At 49.2% G+C, this 21,808-nt stretch overlaps 1 protein-coding gene across 1 annotated transcript; it reads left to right on the top strand.

The window, feature by feature from the left end:
* The first annotated feature begins 6,520 nt into the window (after nt 1-6,520).
* LOC143961597 (beta-1,3-galactosyltransferase 5-like) lies at nt 6,521-20,864 on the top strand. The gene is made up of 3 exons (XM_077470909.1): nt 6,521-6,718; nt 12,072-12,648; nt 18,666-20,864. The coding sequence occupies exons 2-3, from the start codon at nt 12,078-12,080 to the stop codon at nt 19,181-19,183; spliced, it is 1,089 nt and encodes a 362-aa protein (XP_077327035.1). The 5' UTR covers nt 6,521-6,718; nt 12,072-12,077; the 3' UTR covers nt 19,184-20,864.
* Nucleotides 20,865-21,808: the final 944 nt, after the last annotated feature.

Here is a 21,808-nt window from a genome sequence, read left to right as displayed (position 1 = left end):
AGGTACCATGTCACTGATGGCGCCATGGCTGCGACTGACCAGTTTGGTGATCTCCTCAAATGGCCGCAGAAGTCTGCATGTGTCGCGCATGAGCAGCCACTGGCGCGGTGAAAAAAAACCCAGCTCCCCAGAACCGTTTCTTTCGCAGAGTTCATACAGGTAGACGTTAACTGCACGTTTCTGCTGGAGCAGCCTATCAAGCATATAGAAGGTTGAGTTCCATCGCGTCGGGCAATCGCAAATAAGACGTCTGACCGGCAGATGGTGTCGCCGCTGAATGTCAGCAAGGCGAGTCATGGCCGTGTAAGATCTTCTGAAATGGGCCGAGATTTTCCTTGCCTGCCGCAAGATGTCCTGGACCCCAGGGTATTTGACAAGGAATCGCTGCACGACCAAGTTTAAGACGTGTGCCATGCACGGCACGTGCGTGATTTTGCCCTGTTTCAATGCGCTAAGCAGATTGGCACCGTTGTCACACACCACTTTACCAACTGTCAAATTGAGCGGTGTTAGCCACTCATCTGCCTGTGAACGCAAAGCTGAAAGGAGTGCCGGGCCAGTGTGGCTCTTTGCTTCCAGGCACAACAGACGCAGCACGGCATGGCAACGTCTCACCTGGCATGTGGAATAGGTTCTGGGGAGCTTGGGCGGTGCAGCGGAAGAGACGCTAGCAGCGGAAAAGGAGGAGGCAGCTGAGGAGGAGAGGGAGGAGGATGGAGTAGGAGGAGGAGAAGAAGAGTCAGGCCTGCATGCAATCCGTGGCGGTAAAACCAAATCTACACGGGTGCCACGGGTTACATGCTTGACGGCCGTCAGAAGGTTCACCCAGTGGGCAGTAAAACTGATATACCTTCCCTGCCCGTGTTTGCTAGACCACGTGTCTGTGGTCAGATGTATCTTGGCACCGACACTGTGTGCCAGAGATACATTCACTTGCCGCTGAACATGGCCATATAGCTCTGGGATGCCCTTCTCTGAGAAATACTTCCTTCCTGGGACCTTCCATTGTGGTGTTCCAATGGCCACAAATTTGCGAAAGGCCTCCGAGTCCACCAGTTTATATGGCAGTAGTTGGCGGGCTATGAGTTCTGACAAGCCAGCCGCCAACCGTTGGGCAAGAGGGTTATCCGGCGTCATCATTTTTTTACGCTCAAACATTAGGCCCACGGAAGCCTGCCTTTTTGCAGAAAAATGTGAGCTTGGCGTGATGGAAGGTGGAGTGGAGGACAATTGTGAGGAGAGAGGAGAAGGAGAAGTAGAAGACGAGGCTGGACGGTGAGAGCCTGCAGTGTGGCTTTGTGTGTTCCGTTGCTCCCACTGGGCTCGGTGATGGCTGCTCATGTGCCTTCTTAAGGCGGTCGTCCCTAGGTGAGTATTGGGCTTACCGCGACTAACGCGTTGACTGCAAAGATTGCAGATGGCAACGCTATTGTCAGCAGCGGACACGTTAAAAAAAGCCCACACTGCGGAGCCATGTGCCGGTGTCCTGGGAGCGCCAGATGTGACCGTACATGGTCGATGACTCGCTCCTGATACATTTGCAGTCTGCTTTGTCCCTGCTGTGCAATGTAAGTCATTGCTGCTTCTCCTCCCTATCTGCTGGTCCATATCTCCCTCTGAACTCCCCTCCTCTTCCTCTCTTGTGGGCACCCACGTGACATCACTAGACACGTCATCATCAACGTCACCTTCCCCACCGCTATAAGTAGAGATCTCGGAGTAGGCAGCAACACCGGGGACCAACCTCCTCCTTGGGCTGATCTGGGTACTGTCGTCAGACTGCTGAGTAGCGCTTGTTGCTACCTCCTCTTCCTGATCCAATACCAAGAGTGGCTGCGCATCAGAAATGTCCTCTTGATATGGATCGGAAAATAATTCCAGTGACTCAAGCGGAAGGTATGTGGTGGTGGTGGTGGTGGTCGTGTTGTTGGTGGTAGTGTCTTTGGGGGTGCACATAGCAGAGAGTGAAGAAGAGGGTGCAGATCGAGAGGATGAGGAGGGTGCAGAAGAGTAAGGCTGAGCGAGCCACTCAACCAAGTCTGGTGCATCCTTTAAAGTAATTGAACGCACCTTCTGCAACTTCCCACTTTGGCTCAAGCCTGTTGCTCCTGCCCTACCCCTACCACCCCTGCGGAAGGGCCTGCCTCTTCCTCTGCCTGTCATTTTTTAAATGACCCTGTGACAAAACTCTTAGTCCCTATACCGATGAAGGACTGCTGCAGTATAGGGCAGCAGTCAGCAGTGGTGCACGTCAACCCTATCTATTGTGGACCGATAGCGGTCCTTACAGAACAGCAGACTGTACCGCACTCAAGCCTATGTACCGTAGCACCCTATACCAAGTTACCAGTCCTTATAAGAACTTTTGTGGACCAAGCAGGTTGTGTATTAGTGTTTAGCAGACTGTACGTCAGTCCCTATACCGCTGAAGGACTGCTGCAGTATAGGGCAGCGGTCAGCAGTGGTGCACGTCAACCCTATCTATTGTGGACCGATAGCGGTCCTTACAGAACAGCAGACTGTACCGCACTCAAGCCTATGTACCGTAGCACCCTATACCAAGTTACCAGTCCTTATAAGAACTTTTGTGGACCAAGCAGGTTGTGTATTAGTGTTTAGCAGACTGTACGTCAGTCCCTATACCGCTGAAGGACTGCTGCAGTATAGGGCAGCGGTCAGCAGTGGTGCACGTCAACCCTATCTATTGTGGACCGATAGCGGTCCTTACAGAACAGCAGACTGTACCGCACTCAAGCCTATGTACCGTAGCACCCTATACCAAGTTACCAGTCCTTATAAGAACTTTTGTGGACCAAGCAGGTTGTGTATTAGTGTTTAGCAGACTGTACGTCAGTCCCTATACCGCTGAAGGACTGCTGCAGTATAGGGCAGCGGTCAGCAGTGGTGCACGTCAACCCTATCTATTGTGGACCGATAGCGGTCCTTACAGAACAGCAGACTGTACCGCACTCAAGCCTATGTACCGTAGCACCCTATACCAAGTTACCAGTCCTTATAAGAACTTTTGTGGAACAAGCAGGTTGTGTGTTAGTGATTAGCAGACTGTACGTCAGTCCCTATACCGCTGAAGGACTGCTGCAGTATAGGGCAGCGGTCAGCAGTGGTGCACGTCAACCCTATCTATTGTGGACCGATAGCGGTCCTTACAGAACAGCAGACTGTACCGCACTCAAGCCTATGTACCGTAGCACCCTATACCAAGTTACCAGTCCTTATAAGAACTTTTGTGGAACAAGTGAGTTGTGAATGTTTAGCAGACTGCAGCAGAAGGGCAGCAGTCAAGTATAATATCCTTTCTATATTTGGAAGAAAGAATATTATACATGTACAAGCCTATTACTGTACCACTGATACCAGTCCTGAAAAGAACCTTTGTGGAACTAATAATAACAGCAAGTCTTTAAAATTACCCTCACTGCCTGACAACACTGCTTCCTTCCTGTCCCTATACAAATTGGCAAAAAAAGAGAACGATTAGTGGTTACTGGAACAGCTCTTTTGTGGACCTTGATAGTAACAGCTAATGATGATGATGATGATGATGATGATGAAAGACTAATCTGGCTGTCCCTGTAGCACACACCGTCCTTTCCCTTTCTCTAAACTGACAAAAGACACTCAGGCTGCTGCAAGAATCAGCAGCACAGCAAACCTATCAACACCTAACACCTATACCAGTCCTGAAAAGAACTTTTGTGTACCAAATAGCTAGTGGTTTATCTCTCCCTACTCCACACAGGAACCTGTCCCTATCGTAACAGAAGAAAGAATGTAAAATGGCCACCGGATCGGGTGTATTTATAGGTTAGGGGGAATGTCCAAGTGTCCATGTGCTGTCATGTCTCAATTGGCTGTCCTGTATCACATGATAAACGTGTCACCAAAGGTTAAAGTTCTTGTATACATTAAACACGTAAGTCCGCCGCGGCGAACGACGGAAAAAGGCGTTCGAACGTGCGGACCGCGAATGTCGGAAATTCGCCGCGAAACGACCGCCGGGCGAAACGTTCGTCCATCACTATTAGACACATTCAAACCTGCTGGCAGAGAGTCTGAATCAGGTGGGATAGCAGTCTTCTGATTAGCAGGACCCACCCCCTCCCCCGAACACTCAGCTTCAATCCTGGGATCCATCCCAGTCCTGGCTGCTGTAGACTCCTGGAGAGTTGTAGCACTACTGCTCCCAGCATCTCCTCCACCATTCACAGGAACAGCCGCTGTGCCTGGTTCAGGCAATGTCTCTGTATTGTCCATGGATCTCCTTTCTGCAGACTCTTCCCCCAGAAGCTGACAGTTACTTACACCAGTTTGAGCTGAAGCTTTATTTTCAGCAGGTAATTCAGACTGCACATTGTCTATGGGCCTGGGCTGACTGCCCGTAGCAGTACAACCTTCAGCAAGCCCATTGTCACTAATAAAGTCCACATCACCATCCTGCACACACACACTGTACCTGCTTGCTGTGTTGTTACCTTTACAATGTCATGGCTGATGGTGGGATCAGACTTCCCCCCAGTTGTTGCAGACTTCGTGGCGGATCTTGCTCTCGCAACGGGTCTCTGTTTCACAGGGTGAGGAACGGTGTCCATCTTCTCATCATCATCATCATCATCATCATCATCTGGGGATTCATGCTTACAGATGAACTCCAGCGTGCCAGTACCTCCCTCAACCTCCTGCTCAGATGTTCCATATTGCTGTTGCAGAGGGAGGGAGACAGAGGCCTCCGCCATTGAGGGCTCAGCAGATGTCTGAGGTGTTGAAGAGCTGGGCTCATCCTCCGGGCCCACTCTCTGCTGAGTCTGTTGGTATCAGCATCTCCTCATTGATAGGGTCACTTTCCATGCAGGAAGCGGCTCCTCTCCTCGTGCGATTAAATCGCTCCTCATTTTTATAGCTCTCTTTAAATATGCCACTATTCTCCTTCAGAGAACTCACCAGCTCCTTCTGCTTCTTAACAGCTTGCTCCAAGTCTTTCAACTCAGGCCTTAGAGCCGGCCTCTTCTTGCTGTATAATTTGGCACAAACTTGTTTTTTTGTTCCTAAATTCAGCCATCAAAATCAACAATTTCTCTTCTTCTTTCTCAATCTGCTTCAGCTTTCCAACAATCCTCTATCTAAAGGCTGTTAGGGACTGATTGCTCCTTTGGCGAGGCCCATAATCTTCCACAGGCCCATTTACGGGGCCCCCGCCAGGGTCTTCCCCAGGATCCAGCATCCCTCCTGGGGCAGAGAAGTAACCCTAGCCCCTGGTCTCTGGAAGCAAAGGAACTAGCAACCTCACTGTCAAGGAGCAGAATGGCAGTTTCCCACCATCCTTGTGCTGAGTTCCCGGGTCTGTACACCTGCTGTGCCCATTATGAGGGGTTCCCACCATCCCTGTGCTGAGTTCCCAGGTCTGTACACCTGCTGTGCCCATTATGAGGGGTTTGCACCATCCCTGTGCTGAGTTCCCAGGTCTATACACCTGCTGTGCCCATTATGAGGGGTTCCCACCATCCCTGTGCTGAGTTCCCGAGGTCTGTACACCTGCTGTGCCCATTATGAGGGGTTCCCACCATCCCTGTGCTGAGTTCCCAGGTCTGTACACCTGCTGTGCCCATTATGAGGGGTTCGCACCATCCCTGTGCTGAGTTCCCAGGTCTGTACACCTGCTGTGCCCATTATGAGGGGTGCACATCATCACTGTGCTGAGTTCTCAGGTCTGTACAACTGCTATGCCCCTTAATGAAGCGTTCCCACCACCCCTGTGCTGAGTTCTTGGGTCTTTACACCTGCTGTGCTCTTTATGAGGGGTTCCCACCATCCCTGTACTGAGTTCTCAGGTCTGTACACCTGCTATGCCCCTTAATGAGGGGTTCCCACCATCCCTTCGCTGAGCTCCCGGGTCTCTAGTTCGCCTCAGACAGTATATTGGTTATGATAAGTGATTCTCATTTGAACTTCCTTGTTCATATAAAAGGGTAACGGTGTCCCAGAACACAGCTCAGTGTCTTCTACAGCCAATGCTGTATCTTGGACCCCATGCCGTTTTTGTTTTTTTTTTCCATTTTGGCGTAGGAAAAAAAATCCATACCAGACCTTAATGGCCTAGCATGGACTGGGGGGAGGATGCGCCACTTTACAGGCACATTAAGGGACCCCCCCAGGCACTATATTTAAAGGAATTTTTCATTTTTATTCTTGCACTTTAAACATGATTAAAATCACTGCTCTTGAAAAAAAAAAATGATAGTTTAATAAATATAAAAATGTTTAATACATTTTCCCAGGGCAGTACCCAGACCCTTTTTATGGGCAATTACTTGCATATAAGCCTTCCTGCTCTGCTCCCATAGACTTCAATGGGGTTCACCGTTCAAGTTATAACATTTCCTCTGTGCGGGGGGGGGGGAGTATTCTGCCCATCCCTAGACTGTCTGTATATTGCTATAAAAACTGTATAATAACTATCAAAAACTTGTATAAACGTAAGAATAAAGTGAATATTTTGATATTCAGGGCTCGGCAGTCAACCAACAAGATGAACGGGTTCCACGGCTCTCTTAGCAGGAATATTGACTCCACATCCCCATCTGTAATATAAAAGCAGAAATTGATTGTTCTGCTAATTCACTGCTTGTCTATGAAGAAGATCATCATCATTAATTGTTATCTCATCATATTCCCGACAGACCCACTATAAGAAGAAGGGAAGGTAAGAACCTCTTTTATAGTTGTCAGTTTTGTATTGTAGGGTCATTTAGTTCACAGAATATTGTGTAATTATTTTTTTCTTTCAGTCTTTTTGAAGTGGCTTTTATATGTATAATGCATGTCGTATATTCTTCTGATCTAATGTTTAGTAAATAAAAGGTGGTAAAAGTTGTAGGATAATAAATGGTCATGTCTTAGCCCCCGCACACACGGTCAGAGAATACGTCGGAATGTGTCCTATCGGACCGTGTTGTCAGATAATCCGACTGTGTGTGGTATGCATCGGACTGTTTCCGTCGGGATATCCGTCGGACCAAATTTTCCAACTTGTTGGAAATATTTCCCGACAAACTGGTCCGATAGGACATACTCCGATCATGTGTAGAGAATTCCGATCGGACAAAGTGCCACGCATGCTCAGATCAAATTCCTACATCAAAGCTATTGGCTACTAGCCTGAACGTAGTCCCATCGTAACGAAATTACGTCATCACGTTCTGAAAGATCGGATTTTTCGACAACTTTGTCCAACCGTGTGTATACAACAGTTTCGGACACAATCCGACGGACAAAATCCGACGGACAAAATCCGACAGATTTGGTTGGCAGAATGTCCGACCGTGTGTATGGGGGCTTATACCAGGGGCGTTGCAAGGTCTACAATAGATTTGGGGTAGAACCCATAGCAGCGTAGTAAAGAAAGTCATACGCTTGGGCAGGCATACACATGCATATACAGTAATATACGTGTGTGTGTGTGTGTGTGTATATATATATATATCCCCAGAGAGCCCCCCACTTACATCAGGGTCCCCAGAGAGCCCCCCACTTACATCAGGGTCCCCAGAGAGCCCCCCACTTACATCAGGGTCCCCAGAGAGCCCCCCCACTTACATCAGGGTCCCCAGAGAGCCCCCCCACTTACATCAGGCTCCCCAGAAAGCCCCCCACTTACATCAGGCTCCCGAAAGAGCCCCCATACTTACATCAGGGTCTCCAGAGAGCCCCCCACTTACATTATTGTCCCCAGAGAGCCTCCCCCTTAAATTAGAGTCTCCAGAGAGCCTCCCCCTTAAAATTGGGGTCCCCAGAGAGCCCTCCCTTACATCAGGGTCCCCAGAGAGCGTCCCCAGAGAGCCTCCCCCTTACATCAGGGTCCCCAGAGATCCTCCCCCTTATATCAGGGTCCCCAGAGATCCTCCCCCTTATATCAGGGTCCCCAGAGATCATCCCCCTTATATCAGGGTCCCCAGAGATCCTCCCCCTTATATCAGGGTCCCCAGAGAGCCCCCCACTTATATCAGGGTCCCCAGAGAGCCCCCCATATGTCGGGGTCCCCAGAGAGCCCCCCACTTACATCAGGCTCCCCAGAGAGCCCCCCACTTACATCAGGGTCCTCAGAGAGCCCCCCACTTACATCAGGCTCCCCAGAGAGCCCCCCCCACTTACATCAGGCTCCCCAGAGAGCCCCCCCCACTTACATCAGGCTCCCCAGAGAGCCCCCCCCACTTACATCAGGCTCCCCAGAGAGCCCCCCACTTACATCAGGGTCTCCAGAGAGCCCCCCACTTACATTAGGGTCCCCAGAGAGCCTCCTCCTTAAATCAGAGTCTCCAGAGAGCCTCCCCCTTAAAATTGGGGTCCTCAGAGAGCCCCCCTTACATCAGGGTCCCCAGAGAGCCTCCCCCTTATATCAGGGTCCCCAGAGATCCTCCCCCTTATATCAGGGTCGCCAGAGAGCCCCCCACTTATATCAGGGTCCCCAGAGAACACCCCCACTTAAATCAGGGTCCCCAGAGAGCCCCCCCACTTACGTCAGGGTCCCCAGAGAGCCCCCCACTTACGTCAGGGTCCCCAGAGAGCCCCCCACTTACGTCAGGGGCTCCAGAGAGCCCCCCACTTACACTAGGGTCCCCAGAGAGCCTCCCCCTTATATCAGGGTCCCCAGAGATCCTCCCCCTTATATCAGGGTCCCCAGAGAGCCTCCCACTTATATCAGGGTCTCCAGAGAGCCCCCCATACGTCAGGGTCCCTAGAGAGCCCCCCCCACTTACGTCAGGGTCCCCAGAGAGCCCCCCACTTACGTCAGGGTCCCCAGAGAGCCCCCCACTTACATTAGGGTCCCCAGAGAGCCTCCCCCTTAAATAAGAGTATCCAGAACCCCCCCCCCCCCCTTAAAATTGGGGTCCCCAGAGAGCCCCCCCTTACATCAGGGTCCCCAGAGAGCCTCCCCCTTACATCAGGGTCCCCAGAGATCCCCCCTCTTATATCAGGGTCCCCAGAGATCCTCTCCCTTATATCAGGGTCCCCAGAGAGCACCCCACTTATATCAGGGTCCCCAGAGAGCCTCCCCCTTTAAAATTAGGGTCCCCAGAGAGCCTCCCCTTGCATCAGGGTCCCGAAAACCCCCCACACTTACTTCAGGGTCCCCAGAGAGCCTCCCCTCCCCTTGGGGACCTCTTCAAAGACTCAGGGCTATGGGGCCCAGATTCGGGGCTGTAGCCCCAAAAGCCACCCCCTAACGACGCCACTGTCTTATACTATGGTGAATCAGCTGCATTTTACAGACACTATCTGGAGTTACAATTATCCAACTTTTTTTGTATGGTGACTGTGGGGGATAGTTTATTGAGAGTACATTATGATTTAACAGTTATGGTTTAGGTCTAGGGATAAGTGAAGCCCATTGAAGTCTATTAGAGGTGAGTCTTGCTAGTAAAATCTGACCATTTTAGGGCCATTCATGTGTAGCCGAGCAATGCCATGGGGGACCTGTAGCCAGGGGTGTAACTATAGAGGTCGCAATTGTGACCTGGCCCTATGCTGAAGGGGACCCATATGGCTCCCCTGTCACTAGGAGGGGCAGCAAGGGTGACATATAGAAAAACCAATGCTCTCCATTTTCCTCCTGCAGCCAAGTCTCTCCCGCATTGTTTCCTTCCTATGCTGCCCCAGCTATCAAATTGACATGTCTCCTGCTGACCACAGGCCCTTGTGTTCTCCACATGTCCCTCTCCAGCTCTTCCAGCTTCCTCCCCTCTCCCCTTTTCAGCCTGTGTTCTGTCCAAAAATGTCCGCCAATCGAATAGTGTCCGCTGTGCAGGCGCAGTACGGAGCACAAGGAGATTCGGAAAATCTCCGAAGATGAACAGCGCCTGCACCGTGAGTCCAGGTGCAAGCCCCACCATCCAAGTGGATGGCCCCTCGCGGGCTCGCTTCGGGAACGGCCTCGCTTCGCTCAGCTCTTTTTTTTTCTAACTTTACGTCCACTTGGATGGTGGGGCTTGAACCTGGACTCACGGCACGGGCGCTGCTCATCTTCGGATATTTTCGGAATCTGTTTGTAATGTGTACTGCGCATGTGCAGTACACAGCGGACACTATCCGACGGGGGACGCTGTTTGACTGGACACCGGCTGCTGAAAAGAATGTGTCAGGATGGCCACAGTGAGTGATCTCTATTGACCACTCATGTTTCTATTCATAACTGAAGCATAGTAAACTGTGTTATCAAACTGTGTGTAAAGAATGAACAAAAAGAAAAAGGAAGTTGGAGAGGAAAGGGAACGAGAAAGGGAATGGGGGAAGGAAGGAAGCACATAATGGAGGGATAAAGGAAAGCAAAGGTCGAAAGAAGGAAGCACAGAATGGAGGGACAGGCAAAGGAAAGGGAAATAAAAGAAAAGGAACAGAAAGATAAGGAAAGAAGGAAGCAAAGAATGGAGGGACAGGAAAAGGAAAGGGAAATGAAAGGAAAGAGGGAAAGAAGGAAGCACAGAATGGAGGGACAGGGAAAGGAAAGCAAAAGAAAAGGAAAGGAAAGATAAGGAAAGAGGGAACAAAGCACGGAATGGAGAGATAGAGGAAGGAAAAGGATATGGAGGGAAAGAAGGAAGCATAGAATGGAGGAATAGAGAAAAGGAAAGGAGAGAAGCACAGAATGGAGGAATAAAGGAAAGGAAAGAAACGAAGGAAACACAAAATGGAAGGATAGAGGAAAGGAACGTAAATGAAAGGAAAGAGGGAAAGAAGGAAGCACAGAATGGAAGGAGAGGGAAAGGAAAGGGAAAAGAAAGAAAGGGAAAGATCAGGAAAGAGGGAAAGAAGGATGCATAGAATGAAGGTATAGGGGAAAAGAAAGCAAAAGAAATGAAAGAAGCACAGAATGGAGGAAAAAAGGAAAGGAAGGAAGGAGGTAAGTGCAGAATAGGTGGGGGGGGGAGGAAAGGAAAGAGGGAAAGAAGGAAGCACAGAATGAAGAGACAGGGAAAGGAAAGGGAAAAGAAAGAAAGGGAAAGATAGATCCATAGAATGGAGGGATAGAGGAAAAGAAAGCAAAAGAAATGAAAGAAGCACAGAATGGAGGAAGAAAGGAAAGGAAGGAAGGAGAAAAGTGCAGAATGGGGGGTAGAGGAAAGGAAAGAGGGAAAGAATGAAGCACAGAATGAAGAGAAAGGGGAAAGGGAAAGGGAAAGCGAAAGGAAGCACTGAATGGAGGGAAAAAGGAAATGCAAGGAAAGGAAGGAAGGAAGCACAAGAATGGAGGGATAGAGAAAGGAAAGGAAAGGGGAAAAAGGAAGCACAGAATGGAGGGACAAGGAAAATAAATTAAAGGAAAGGAAAATAAAGGAAAGGTGGGAAGGAATGAAGCATAGAATGGAGGGATAAGGAAAGGAGCATAGAATGGAGGGATCGAGGAAAGGAATGGAAATGAAAGGAGAGGAGGAGCCGGAAGGAATGATGCACAGAATGGAGATATGGAGGAAAGGAAAGGAGAGAAAGAAGGAAGCATAGAGCGGAGGGAAAGGAGAGGAGAGGGAAGGAATGAAGCACAGAATGGAGGTATGAAGGAAAGGAAAGGAGGGAAGGAATGAAGCACAGAATGGAGGTATGAAGGAAAGGAGGGAAAGAATGAAGCACAGAATGGAGGTATGAAGGAAATGAAAGGGGGGAAGGAATGAAGCACAGAATGGAGGTATGAAGGAAAGGAAAGGGGGGAAGGAATGATACACAGAATGGAGGAGGTATGAAGGAAAGGAAAGAAAGAAATAAAAAGGGGAAAGAAGCAAGAAGGCAGGTAAAAAGGAAGGAAAGAATGAAGGAACAGGAAGGAAGGAAGGAAATAACTAAATGAAGAGGAAGGGAGGAAGGGAGATATATGATGGAAGAAGGAGAAAAGAAGATAAAAAGGCTGTGAATAATGAAGCAAGAAAGGAAAAGACATAGAAAAAGAAGGAAGGAAAGAAGGGAGAGATGAAGGAAAGAACAAAATGAAGAGGGAGTAAGGAAGGAAGGAAGAAAGAAAAGTAGGAATGAATTGTGAGATAACATTAATATTTTTGGTGTTTTTTTAGGGTACAATGAAGCAGAGAAGATTGCTTATAAAGGCCTTCTTGTTCTCCACAATAATGTTCCTGACAATAAGATGGATTTTAAAGTTAGGCACCCAAGGAATCAATGCGATATATCACCCCGCCAACCCCACACCAGTACGGAAGTCAGTGACCCTGAATGACAGCACTTACATCTATCACCTGAACCTAACCAGTTTTGAGGCGGAGTTCCCCCAGCTACAGAGTTACATCTGCACGCTCATCCAGCAGCCACACCCAGAGGAACAAGGAGCAACCAACCATAAACTGCTGATCCTGGGGGTGAAATCTTACCCTGGCACAAGCATAAGGAGGGCCGCACTGCGACAGACATGGGCTAAAAAGAGAGATATAAATGGATACAGACTAAGACCGCTGTTCTTGTTGGGGAAGACAGACATAAAAGGACACATGGAGATTGTCAAACTTGAGAGCCAAGTGTACGGTGACATTCTACAATGGGACATAATCGAAGGACACCATAACTTGTCCTTGAAAGAACGCTGTTTCCTGGAGTGGTTGTATCTGAAGTCACCAAATGTGGATTTCATTTTCAAAGGTAGGAGAAGTACATTAAACTATGAGAGCTGTGACAGAGCAGAGTGGTGCAAAATCACCATAAAAGGGATTTCACAAGCAGCAGAGAGATGGGGAGAAGGACTAATGGAAAACAAGAAAGAGGGAACGAGAGATCAATGAAGAGAGAATTGTGAAAGAGAGGGATGGAGAGAGATAACAGAGCGGGATGGTGTATAGGGAAGACCAGAGAGGATAGAGATATAGATGATAGGAGATATCGAGAGAGGATAGAGAGGACAGAGAATTAAGGAGGATAGGAGAGTATTAAAGAGAGAGTAGAGGAAGAGATAGAGAGAACTCCTTGCCAGTCACCACAGAGAGAGGAAACGATTGCTTCTACTGGAAGGAAGCCCAAGTGGTTCCGTCACAGAGGGAAGAAAGGGAGCTAGAGAGAGAGAAGATGGAAGAAGAGAGAAGGAAGGATAGATAGTTCAATTAAAGGGAGACGCAGAGAAGAGCAATAGAGCAATAGAGAGAGAAAATAGAGGAAAGAGAGGAAACAGAGAGGGGAGCAGAAATGGAGAGGGAAGGAAAGGTATGGAGAGAGAGAAGGAAGGATAGAGAGGGAGAGAGAGAGAGGAAACTAGGACTAGAAGGAGGGAGGGAAATGAGTGTTCCTGCAAGAGAAGTGAGAGAGGGAGGATGGGAGAGGGACAGAGGAGATAGAGATTGGATGGAGGGTAGGTGAGTAATAAGATTGGAAGAAAAGATAGGGAGAGGGTAGAGAGAGGAGATAGAGAATAAAGGGAGGGAGAGAGATCAAGGGAGATGAGAGAGAGACTGGAGGTAAAGTGGGAGGGAGTGAAGATAGGAAGGAAAGGAGTGAGATCAGTGGCGTAACTAGAACCTTCAGGGCCCCGATGCAAGAAACCATGAAGGGCCCCCCTGAACCCCAGCCAGGGCCCTTCCCTCCGAGTTCGGCGGTGGAACTCCAGGGCGTGGTCACAGGTATGACCTTTGTGAGCCCTATAGTTCCACCACTGGTATCAGTAGTTTTTTTTTTATTTTTTTATTTTTTTTTCAAGGTGCCCCATTGGGGGACTGTCCCTAGGCAGGATGGGGTCCCCATCCCCAGAATTGATGAGGTCCTTTTCCCCAGGGCAGATGAAGTTACTGCCCCAGGTGAGAAGGGGTCCCTGTCCCCACGTGAGAAGGGGTCCCTGTCCCCAGGGGAAGATGGAGGGGGTATGTAATGGTGTGTGGGGGATGGGGTCCTCTCACTCACCATGACCAAGCTGCAGGCCGTGCACTCATCCATGTTGGCCTGGGCTCCATCCAGTGTGCTGGACGGGTGATCAGCATATCTCCCAGAAAGACCTTTCATCATCTGTGTATGACGGGGGAGGAGGGGGGCTGGCAGACAAGCCTGCAGTGTCCTCCGGGGGGCTCTCATAGGGCTGCACTGCATCTGTGTGCTTAAAGTTTGTTTAGCCGGGAGAAGTATGTAGTGCAGTGTGGGCCGGACTCAGGAGGGGGCGGGACTTTGGCTGTGGAGAACAGACATCGGACTGAGCGGCAATGCATGGAGCAGGAGAGGGGTACTCTGAGGAGCTGGCCGAGGACACAGGTCATGCGGTGAATGCACAACTAAAGAGCGGCCAGTGCGATATTCGAGAATGGAGCTCTGCTAGTCACCCTCCAACTCCAGCCACCCGTGTGCATGGTGCACTGGTACCCCTAGCTGCCTATGCTGCTGCCGGCCATATGTAGAGGGGGCTGCATGGGCCCCCTGCATCACAGGGCCCAGTTGCGGTCGCGACTGCTGCACCCCCTATAGTTACGCCCCTGAGTGAGATTGAAATAGAAGTTAAAGCAGGAGGAAGAGAGAGGAGATAGTGAATGAGGGAAGAAAAGGAGTTGGTTTGGAAGAGATGAGAGGGATAGAGCCTAGCGGGAAGAAGAGAGGAGTAGAGAGAGAAAGGGAAGGAGAGAGAGACTGGAAGGGGATGGGAGAGAAGGAAGGAGAGAGAGACTGGATGGGTATGGGAGAGAAGGAAGAAGAGAGAGACTGGATGGGGATGGGAGAGAGGGAAGGAGAGAGAGCTTGGATGGGGATGGGAGAGAGGGAAGGAGAGAGAGACTGGATGGGGATGGGAGAGAGGGAAGGAGAGCGAGACTGGGGATGGGAGAGAGGGAAGGGAGAGAGGGAAGGAGAGCGAGACTGGATGGGGATGGGAGAGAGGGAAGGAGAGAGACTGGATGGGGATGGGAGAGAGGGAAGGAGAGAGACTGGATGGGGATGGGAGAGAGGGAAGGAGAGAGACTGGATGGGGATGGGAGAGAGGGAAGGAGAGAGACTGGATGGGGATGGGAGAGAGGGAAGGAGAGAGACTGGATGGGGATGGGAGAGAGGGAAGGAGAGAAAGACTGGATGGGGATGGGAGAGAGGGAAGGAGAGAGACTGGGTGGGGATGGGAGAGAGGGAAGGAGAGAGACTGGATGGGGAAGGGAGAGAGAGGAGAGAGAGACTGGATGGGGATGGGAGAGAGAGACTGGATGGGGATGGGAGAGCGACTACATGGGGATGGGAAAGAGGGAAGGAGAGAGAGACTGGAAGGGGATTGGAGAGAAACAAGGAGAGAGAGACTGGATGGGATGGGATGGGAGAGAGGGAAGGAGAGGGAGACTGGATGGGATGGGAGAGAGGGAAGGAGAGGGAGACTGGATAGGGGATGGCAGAGAAAAACTGGATGGGAATGGGAGAGAAACAAGGAGAGAGAGAGACTGGATGGGGATGGGAGAGAGACTGGATGGGGATGGGAGAGAGGGAAGGAGAGAGAGACTGGATGGGGATGGGAGAGAGGGAAGGAGAGCGAGACTGGGGATGGGAGAGAGGGAAGGAGAGAGATTGGATGGGGATGGGAGAGAGGGAAGGAGAGAGAGACTGTATGGGTATGGGAGAGAGGGAAGGAGAGAGACACTGTATGGGTATGGGAGAGAGGGAAGGAGAGAGACTGGATGGGGATGGGAGAAAGAAGAAGAGAGAGAGACTGGATGGGGATGGGAGAGAGGGAAGGAGAGAGACTGGATGGGGAAGGGAGAGAGAAGAGAGAGAAACCGGATGGGGATGGGAGAGCGACTGCATGGGGATGGGAAAGAGGGAAGGAGAGGGAGACTGGGTGGGGATTGGAGAGAAACAAGGAGAGAGAGACTGGATGGGAGAGAGAGAGACTGGATGGGAGAGAGAGAAGGAGAGAGAGACTGGATGGGATGGGAGAGAGGGAAGGAGAGGGAGACTGGATGGGAGGATGGGATGGGAGAGAGGGAAGGAGAGGGAGACTGGATGGGAATGGGAGAGAAACAAGGAGAGAGAAACTGGATGGGAATGGGGGAGAAACAAGGAGAGAGAGAGAGAGACTGGATGGGGATGGGAGAGAGACTGGATGGGGATGGGAGAGAGGGAAGGAGAGAGAGACTGGATGGGTATGGGAGAGAGGGAAGGAGAGCGAGACTGGGGATGGGAGAGAGAGACTGTATGGGTATGGGAGAGAGGGAAGGAGAGAGACTGGATGGGGATGGGAGAGAGAAGGAGAGAGGGAGACTGGATGGGGATGGGAGAGAGGGAAGGAGAGAGACTGGATGGGGAAGGGAGAGAGAAGAGAGAGAGACTGGATGGGGATGGGAGAGAGAAGAGAGAGAGACTGGATGGGGATGGGAGAGAGAGGAGAGAGAAACTGGATAGGGATGGGAGAGAGAGGAGAGAGAGACTGGATGAGGATGGGAGAGCGACTGCATGGGGATGGGAAAGAGGGAAGGAGAGAGAGACTGGATGGGGATTGGAGAGAAACAAGGCGAGAGAGAGAGAGACTGGATGGGAGAGAGAGCAGGAGAGAGAGACTGGATGGGATGGGAGAGAGGGAAGGAGAGGGAAACTGGATGGGGATGGGAGAGAAACAAGGAGAGAGAAACTGGATGGGAATGGGAGAGAAACAAGGAGAGAGAGAGACTGGATGGGGATGGGAGAGAGACTGGATGGGGAATGGGAGAGAGGGAGGGGGAGAGAGACTGGCTGGGGATGTGAGAGAAACAAGGAGAGAGAGAGACTGGATGGGAGAGAGAGAAGGAGAGAGAGACTGGATGGGAGGGAGAGAAGGAAGGAGAGAGAGACAGGGTGGGGATGGGAGAGAGACTGGGTGGGGATGGGAGAGAGGGAAGGAGAGCGAGACTGGATGGGGATGGGAGAGAGGGAAGAGGAAAGAGACTGGATGAGGTTGGGAGAGAAACAAGGAGAGAGAGACTGTGTGGGATGGGAGAGATGGAAGGAGAGAGAGACTGAATGGGGATGGGAGAGAGAGACTGGATGGGGATGGGAGAGAAAGAAGGGGAGAGAGAGAGACTGGATGGGAGAGAGAGAGAAAGAAAGAGAGAGAGAGAGAGAGAGAGACTGGATGGGGAAAGGAGAGAGAGGAGAGAAAGACTGGATGGGGGTGGGAGAGAGACTGGAGGGGGATGGGAGAGAGACTGGAGGGGGATGGGAGATAGGGAAGGAGAGAGATACTGGATGGGGATGGGAGAAAGGGAAGGAGAGAGACTAGATGGGGAAGGGAGAAAGAGGAGAGAGAGACTGGATGGGGATGGGAGAGCAACTGGATGGGGATGGGAAAGAGGGAAGGAGAGAGAGACTGGGGAAGGGAGAGAGAGACTGGATGGGGATGGGAGAGAGGGAAGGGGAGAGATACTGGATGGGGATGGGAGAGAAACAAGGAGAGAGAGACTGGATGGGGATGGGAGAGAGGGAAGGGGGGAGAGACTGGATGGGGATGGGATAGAAACAAGGAGAGAGAGAGACTGGATGGGGATGGGAGAGAGGGAAGGAGAGAGAGAGACTGGATGGGGATGGGAGAGAGACTGCATGGGGATGGGAGAGAGACTGGACGGGGATGGGAGGGAGGGAAGGAGAGAGAGACTGGATGGCGATGGGAGAGAGACTGGATGGCGATGGGAGAGAGACTGGATGGGGATGGGAGAGAGACTATCCCATCCCCATCCATTCCCAAACCCTTATCCGAGCATGCAGCCTGGCAAGCCAGGAAAGGGGGGGGCGGGTGCTCCCCCCCCCCGAACCATACGAGGCCACATGCCCTCAACATGGGGGGATGATTTTTCCAGCAGACTAAGGGGACCACCCCCCCCCCCCCTGTACTATATGTAAAGGAATTTTAAATTTTATTGTTTCACTTAAAACCACCGCTCCTTTAAAAACAATCTTTTTTTGCATATAAGCCTTCAAAATGGAGACTTTCGATTTTTAAATTTACATAGACTTCAATGGGGTTGGATTTAACCTTTTGCTATGTTTTGGGAGTTCTGGTGCGGACCGAGGGGTGTTCAGCCCATCTCTAAATGGAAGAGAAGAGATAGAGGAAGGGAGAGAGAAGGAGTGAGGCTATAGAAATTGAAGGGAGGGAAGGAGAGGAGTGAGAGTGGAAGAAATGAAGGAGAGGACAGGGGAGAGAGAATGAGAGAGAGGAGGTAGAGACTGGAGTGAGATAGGAAAAGAAGAGAGAAAAGATGGGGGAGAGAGGAGATGGAGAGAATGAAGGGAGTGAAGGAGAGGAGTAATAGTAGTAAAAATGAGCTATAGTGAGAGAAGATAGAGACTGAAGAGAAGAAGAGAGGGAAGGAGAGGAGTGAGATTGGAAGATAAGAGAGAGGAGGAAGAGAGTGGATGGGTAGGGGAGGGTAATATTAGAAGAGAAGAGAGAGGGAGGGAGAGGCAAGGAGTAGGCAGAGATTAGAAGGATTGAGAGGGAAGGAAAGAACTGAGATTGGAAGAACAGAAAGAGAGGGGAAGTAAAGACTGGAGGAAGGGAGGGAGAGAGGAAAAGAGTGGAGTGAGATTGGAAGAGGGTGAGAGAGTAGAGACTGGTGGGAGGGTAGGAGAGGAGTGAGATTTGATGAGAAGAGAGAGAGGGATTGTGGAAAAGAGTGGAGTAAGATTAAAAGAAGGGGAGGATAAGAAGGTCCTTATATACATTGTTTTTCTCCTCCCTGCAGGTGATGATGATGGGTTTGTGAATACAGATGTTATTGTACAGTATATTAAAGAACATGGCACCCCGAATACCATCCATGGAGCCCACCAGCACAGACCCCCAGTTATGCGTTCGACCAAATACGGCATCACAAGGACCCTGTACCCACAGGAACACTACCCGGGCTTTGTAGCTGGTGGTGGTTTTCTCTTCCCCGGATCCTTGGTGAAGAGTCTGTACACGGTCTCACAGATCCTCCCCGTATTCCCATTGGACGATGTTTATTTTGGGTTCCTTGCCCTCGCAGCCAATCTGACCTACCGACACGATAGTCGCTTCTATATGTATGGATTAAAGTACGATGCATGTAAATACAAGCAAGCTCTGGTCATCCATGGTATTGATTCGGACAATATAGTACCAATATGGCAGGAGGTGCAGAAGAGCAAGTGCCAGAAGAACCAATCAGCGCCAACAAGTCCCATGGACCACAATATTGGGCACGTCCCAACAGATATCATTGTGACTGCACATGGGTGATTCTACCACCAATGTTAAATTATAGTGTTGACTTTAAAAGTAATTGATGGAAAGGCAAATTTGATTGCCCCCACCGTGTGCTTGCACGCAATTTATTGCCCAAAGAGATGACATCCATTAAGCTCTGCCTGCATCTCATCTGACGACATGAGATAGCCCCAACATAACTTTTATGCACTTTATGACCCCCTGATGGGCAAAAAAGCATGTCTTTAATGCCTACATGATGCACATATGCATAGCTGGGCGGCCGTTGTTTATGTGCTAAGAGCGCACTCACTCTGCACTCTCAGCACAAAGACTGAGCCTTTGTAGGGCTCTCATTCCAGGCTACAGATTGGTAGTTGGCAGTACCAGCCTCCCATCATGTGGCCACTGTAACAGTAGCCACGTGATCACCAACGCCTATTTTTTTTACTTTCTGTTATAAAACATATCCAACAAAATCAAATTTCTGCATAAATTTTGACAAAATGTATTTTGCTACATGCCTTTGGTAAAAAAAAATATCCCAATAACTATATTAAAGAGGAAGTAAACCCTGATGGGTTTACTTCCTCTTTAATTCCCTGCAAAGGTAAAGCATAATGGATTATTATGCATCGCATAGTAGTCCATTATGTGTCACTTACCTGACACAGGTGCCAGCGAAGGCACCGATGTCCCCTGTAGTCCGGAGCCTCCATCTTCTTGGTGGGTCTCGCTGCTCCGGCGCTGTCATTCATCGGAGCCGCAATTACGTCACTCCCGCGCATGCGCATGGGAGCCGCCACTGCGGCGTGCTCAGTGCGCCTGCGCGCCTCTGTCTATGGCGCATGCGCCGTAGACAGCGGTGCCTGTCTTTAGGCAAATATCTCCTAAACCGTGTAGGTTTAGGAGATATTTCTTGGACCTACAGGTAAGCCTTAATCTAGGCTTACCTGTAGGTCAAAGGGGTTTGTAAGGGTTTACAACCACTTTAATTGGTTTGCATTAAAGTTATAGCGTCTACAAACTATTGTATGGACAGTATATTGAAATTTATGCAGCTTTTACTTTCTGATCACCTATCACATTTTTTGAGGTGCTAAAATGCCAGGGCAGTACAAATACCCCCAAATGATCCATTTTTTGGAAAGTAGACACTCTAAGTTATTTGCTGAAAAGCATGTTGAGTCCATGAAAGATTTTAATTTTTTTCACAAGTTTTTGGAAAATGAGAGTGGGACTTTTTCGAAGCCTAGAGAAAATATATACTTTTTATGATCAAATCCCAATAGCTTGTACATGTTTTTAAACATTAGTTTAAATACATGTACAAGCTATTGGGATTTGAGCACAGGTATATAATTTTTCTGTTGTAACGCAGGCAGTGGCGGCTGGTGAAGTTTTAGGATGGGGGGCACAAGACCACGCCCCCTCAGATTTGGCCCCTCCCACTTCTCACAAGCCACACCCATTAGCGAATCAACATCATATACCAGGCTGCACATTATACACAGGGCTCTGCTAAAGCAGATGAATCATGCTTATCTTGTGTATAACCACATCAGGCACCTTTTCTGCAACCTGTAAATCACACATGTCTGCATTCTGCAACCTGTAAATTTCACATATCTGCATTCTGTAAATTGCACATAACTGCATTCTGCAACTTGTAAATTGCACATATCTGCATTCTGCAACATGTAAATCGCACATATCTGCATTCTGTAAATCGCATTCTGTAAATTGCACATATCTACAACCTGTAAATCGCAAATATCTACAACATGCAAATCGCACATATCTACAACCTGTAAATCGCACATATCTACAACATGCAAATCGCATATATCTACAACCTGTAAATAGCACATGTCTACAACCTGTAAATCGCAAATATCTACAACATGCAAATCGCACATATCTACAACCTGTAAATTGCACATATCTACAACCTGTAAATTGCACATATCTACAACCTGTAAATCGCACATATCTACAACCTGTAAATCGCACATATCTACAACCTGTAAATCGCACATATCTACAACATGCAAATCGCACATATCTATAACCTGTAAATCGCACATATCTACAACATGCAAATCGCATATATCTACAACCTGTAAATAGCACATATCTGCATTCTGTAAATCGCATTCTGTAAATTGCACATATCTACAACCTGTAAATTGCACATATCTACAACCTGTAAATCGCACATATTTACAACATGCAAATCGCATAGATCCACAACCTGTAAATAGCACATATCTGCATTCTGTAAATCGCATTCTGTAAATTGCACATATCTACAACATGCAAATCGCGCATATCTACAACCTGTAAATTGCACATATCTACAACCTGCAAATCGCTCATATATACAACCTATAAATCGCACATATCTACAACCTGTAAATCGCACATATCTACAACATGCAAATCGCACATATCTACAACATGTAAATCGCACATATCTGCATTCTGTAAATCGCATTCTGTAAATTACACATATCTACAACCTGTAAATCACAAATATCTACAACATGCAAAATCGCACATATCTACAACCTGTAAATCGCACATATCTACAACATGCAAATTGCATATATGTACAACCTGTAAATAGCACATATCTGCATTCTGTAAATCACATTC

This window comes from Lithobates pipiens, unplaced genomic scaffold (genome assembly GCF_037356315.1).
Source record: "Lithobates pipiens isolate NorthernLeopardFrog02 unplaced genomic scaffold, aLitPip1_a1.2 Scaffold_8, whole genome shotgun sequence".
Classification (NCBI taxonomy): domain Eukaryota; kingdom Metazoa; phylum Chordata; class Amphibia; order Anura; family Ranidae; genus Lithobates; species Lithobates pipiens.
Note: the sequence above shows the minus strand (reverse complement) of the source record. Positions and strands in the feature narration are given on the sequence as shown.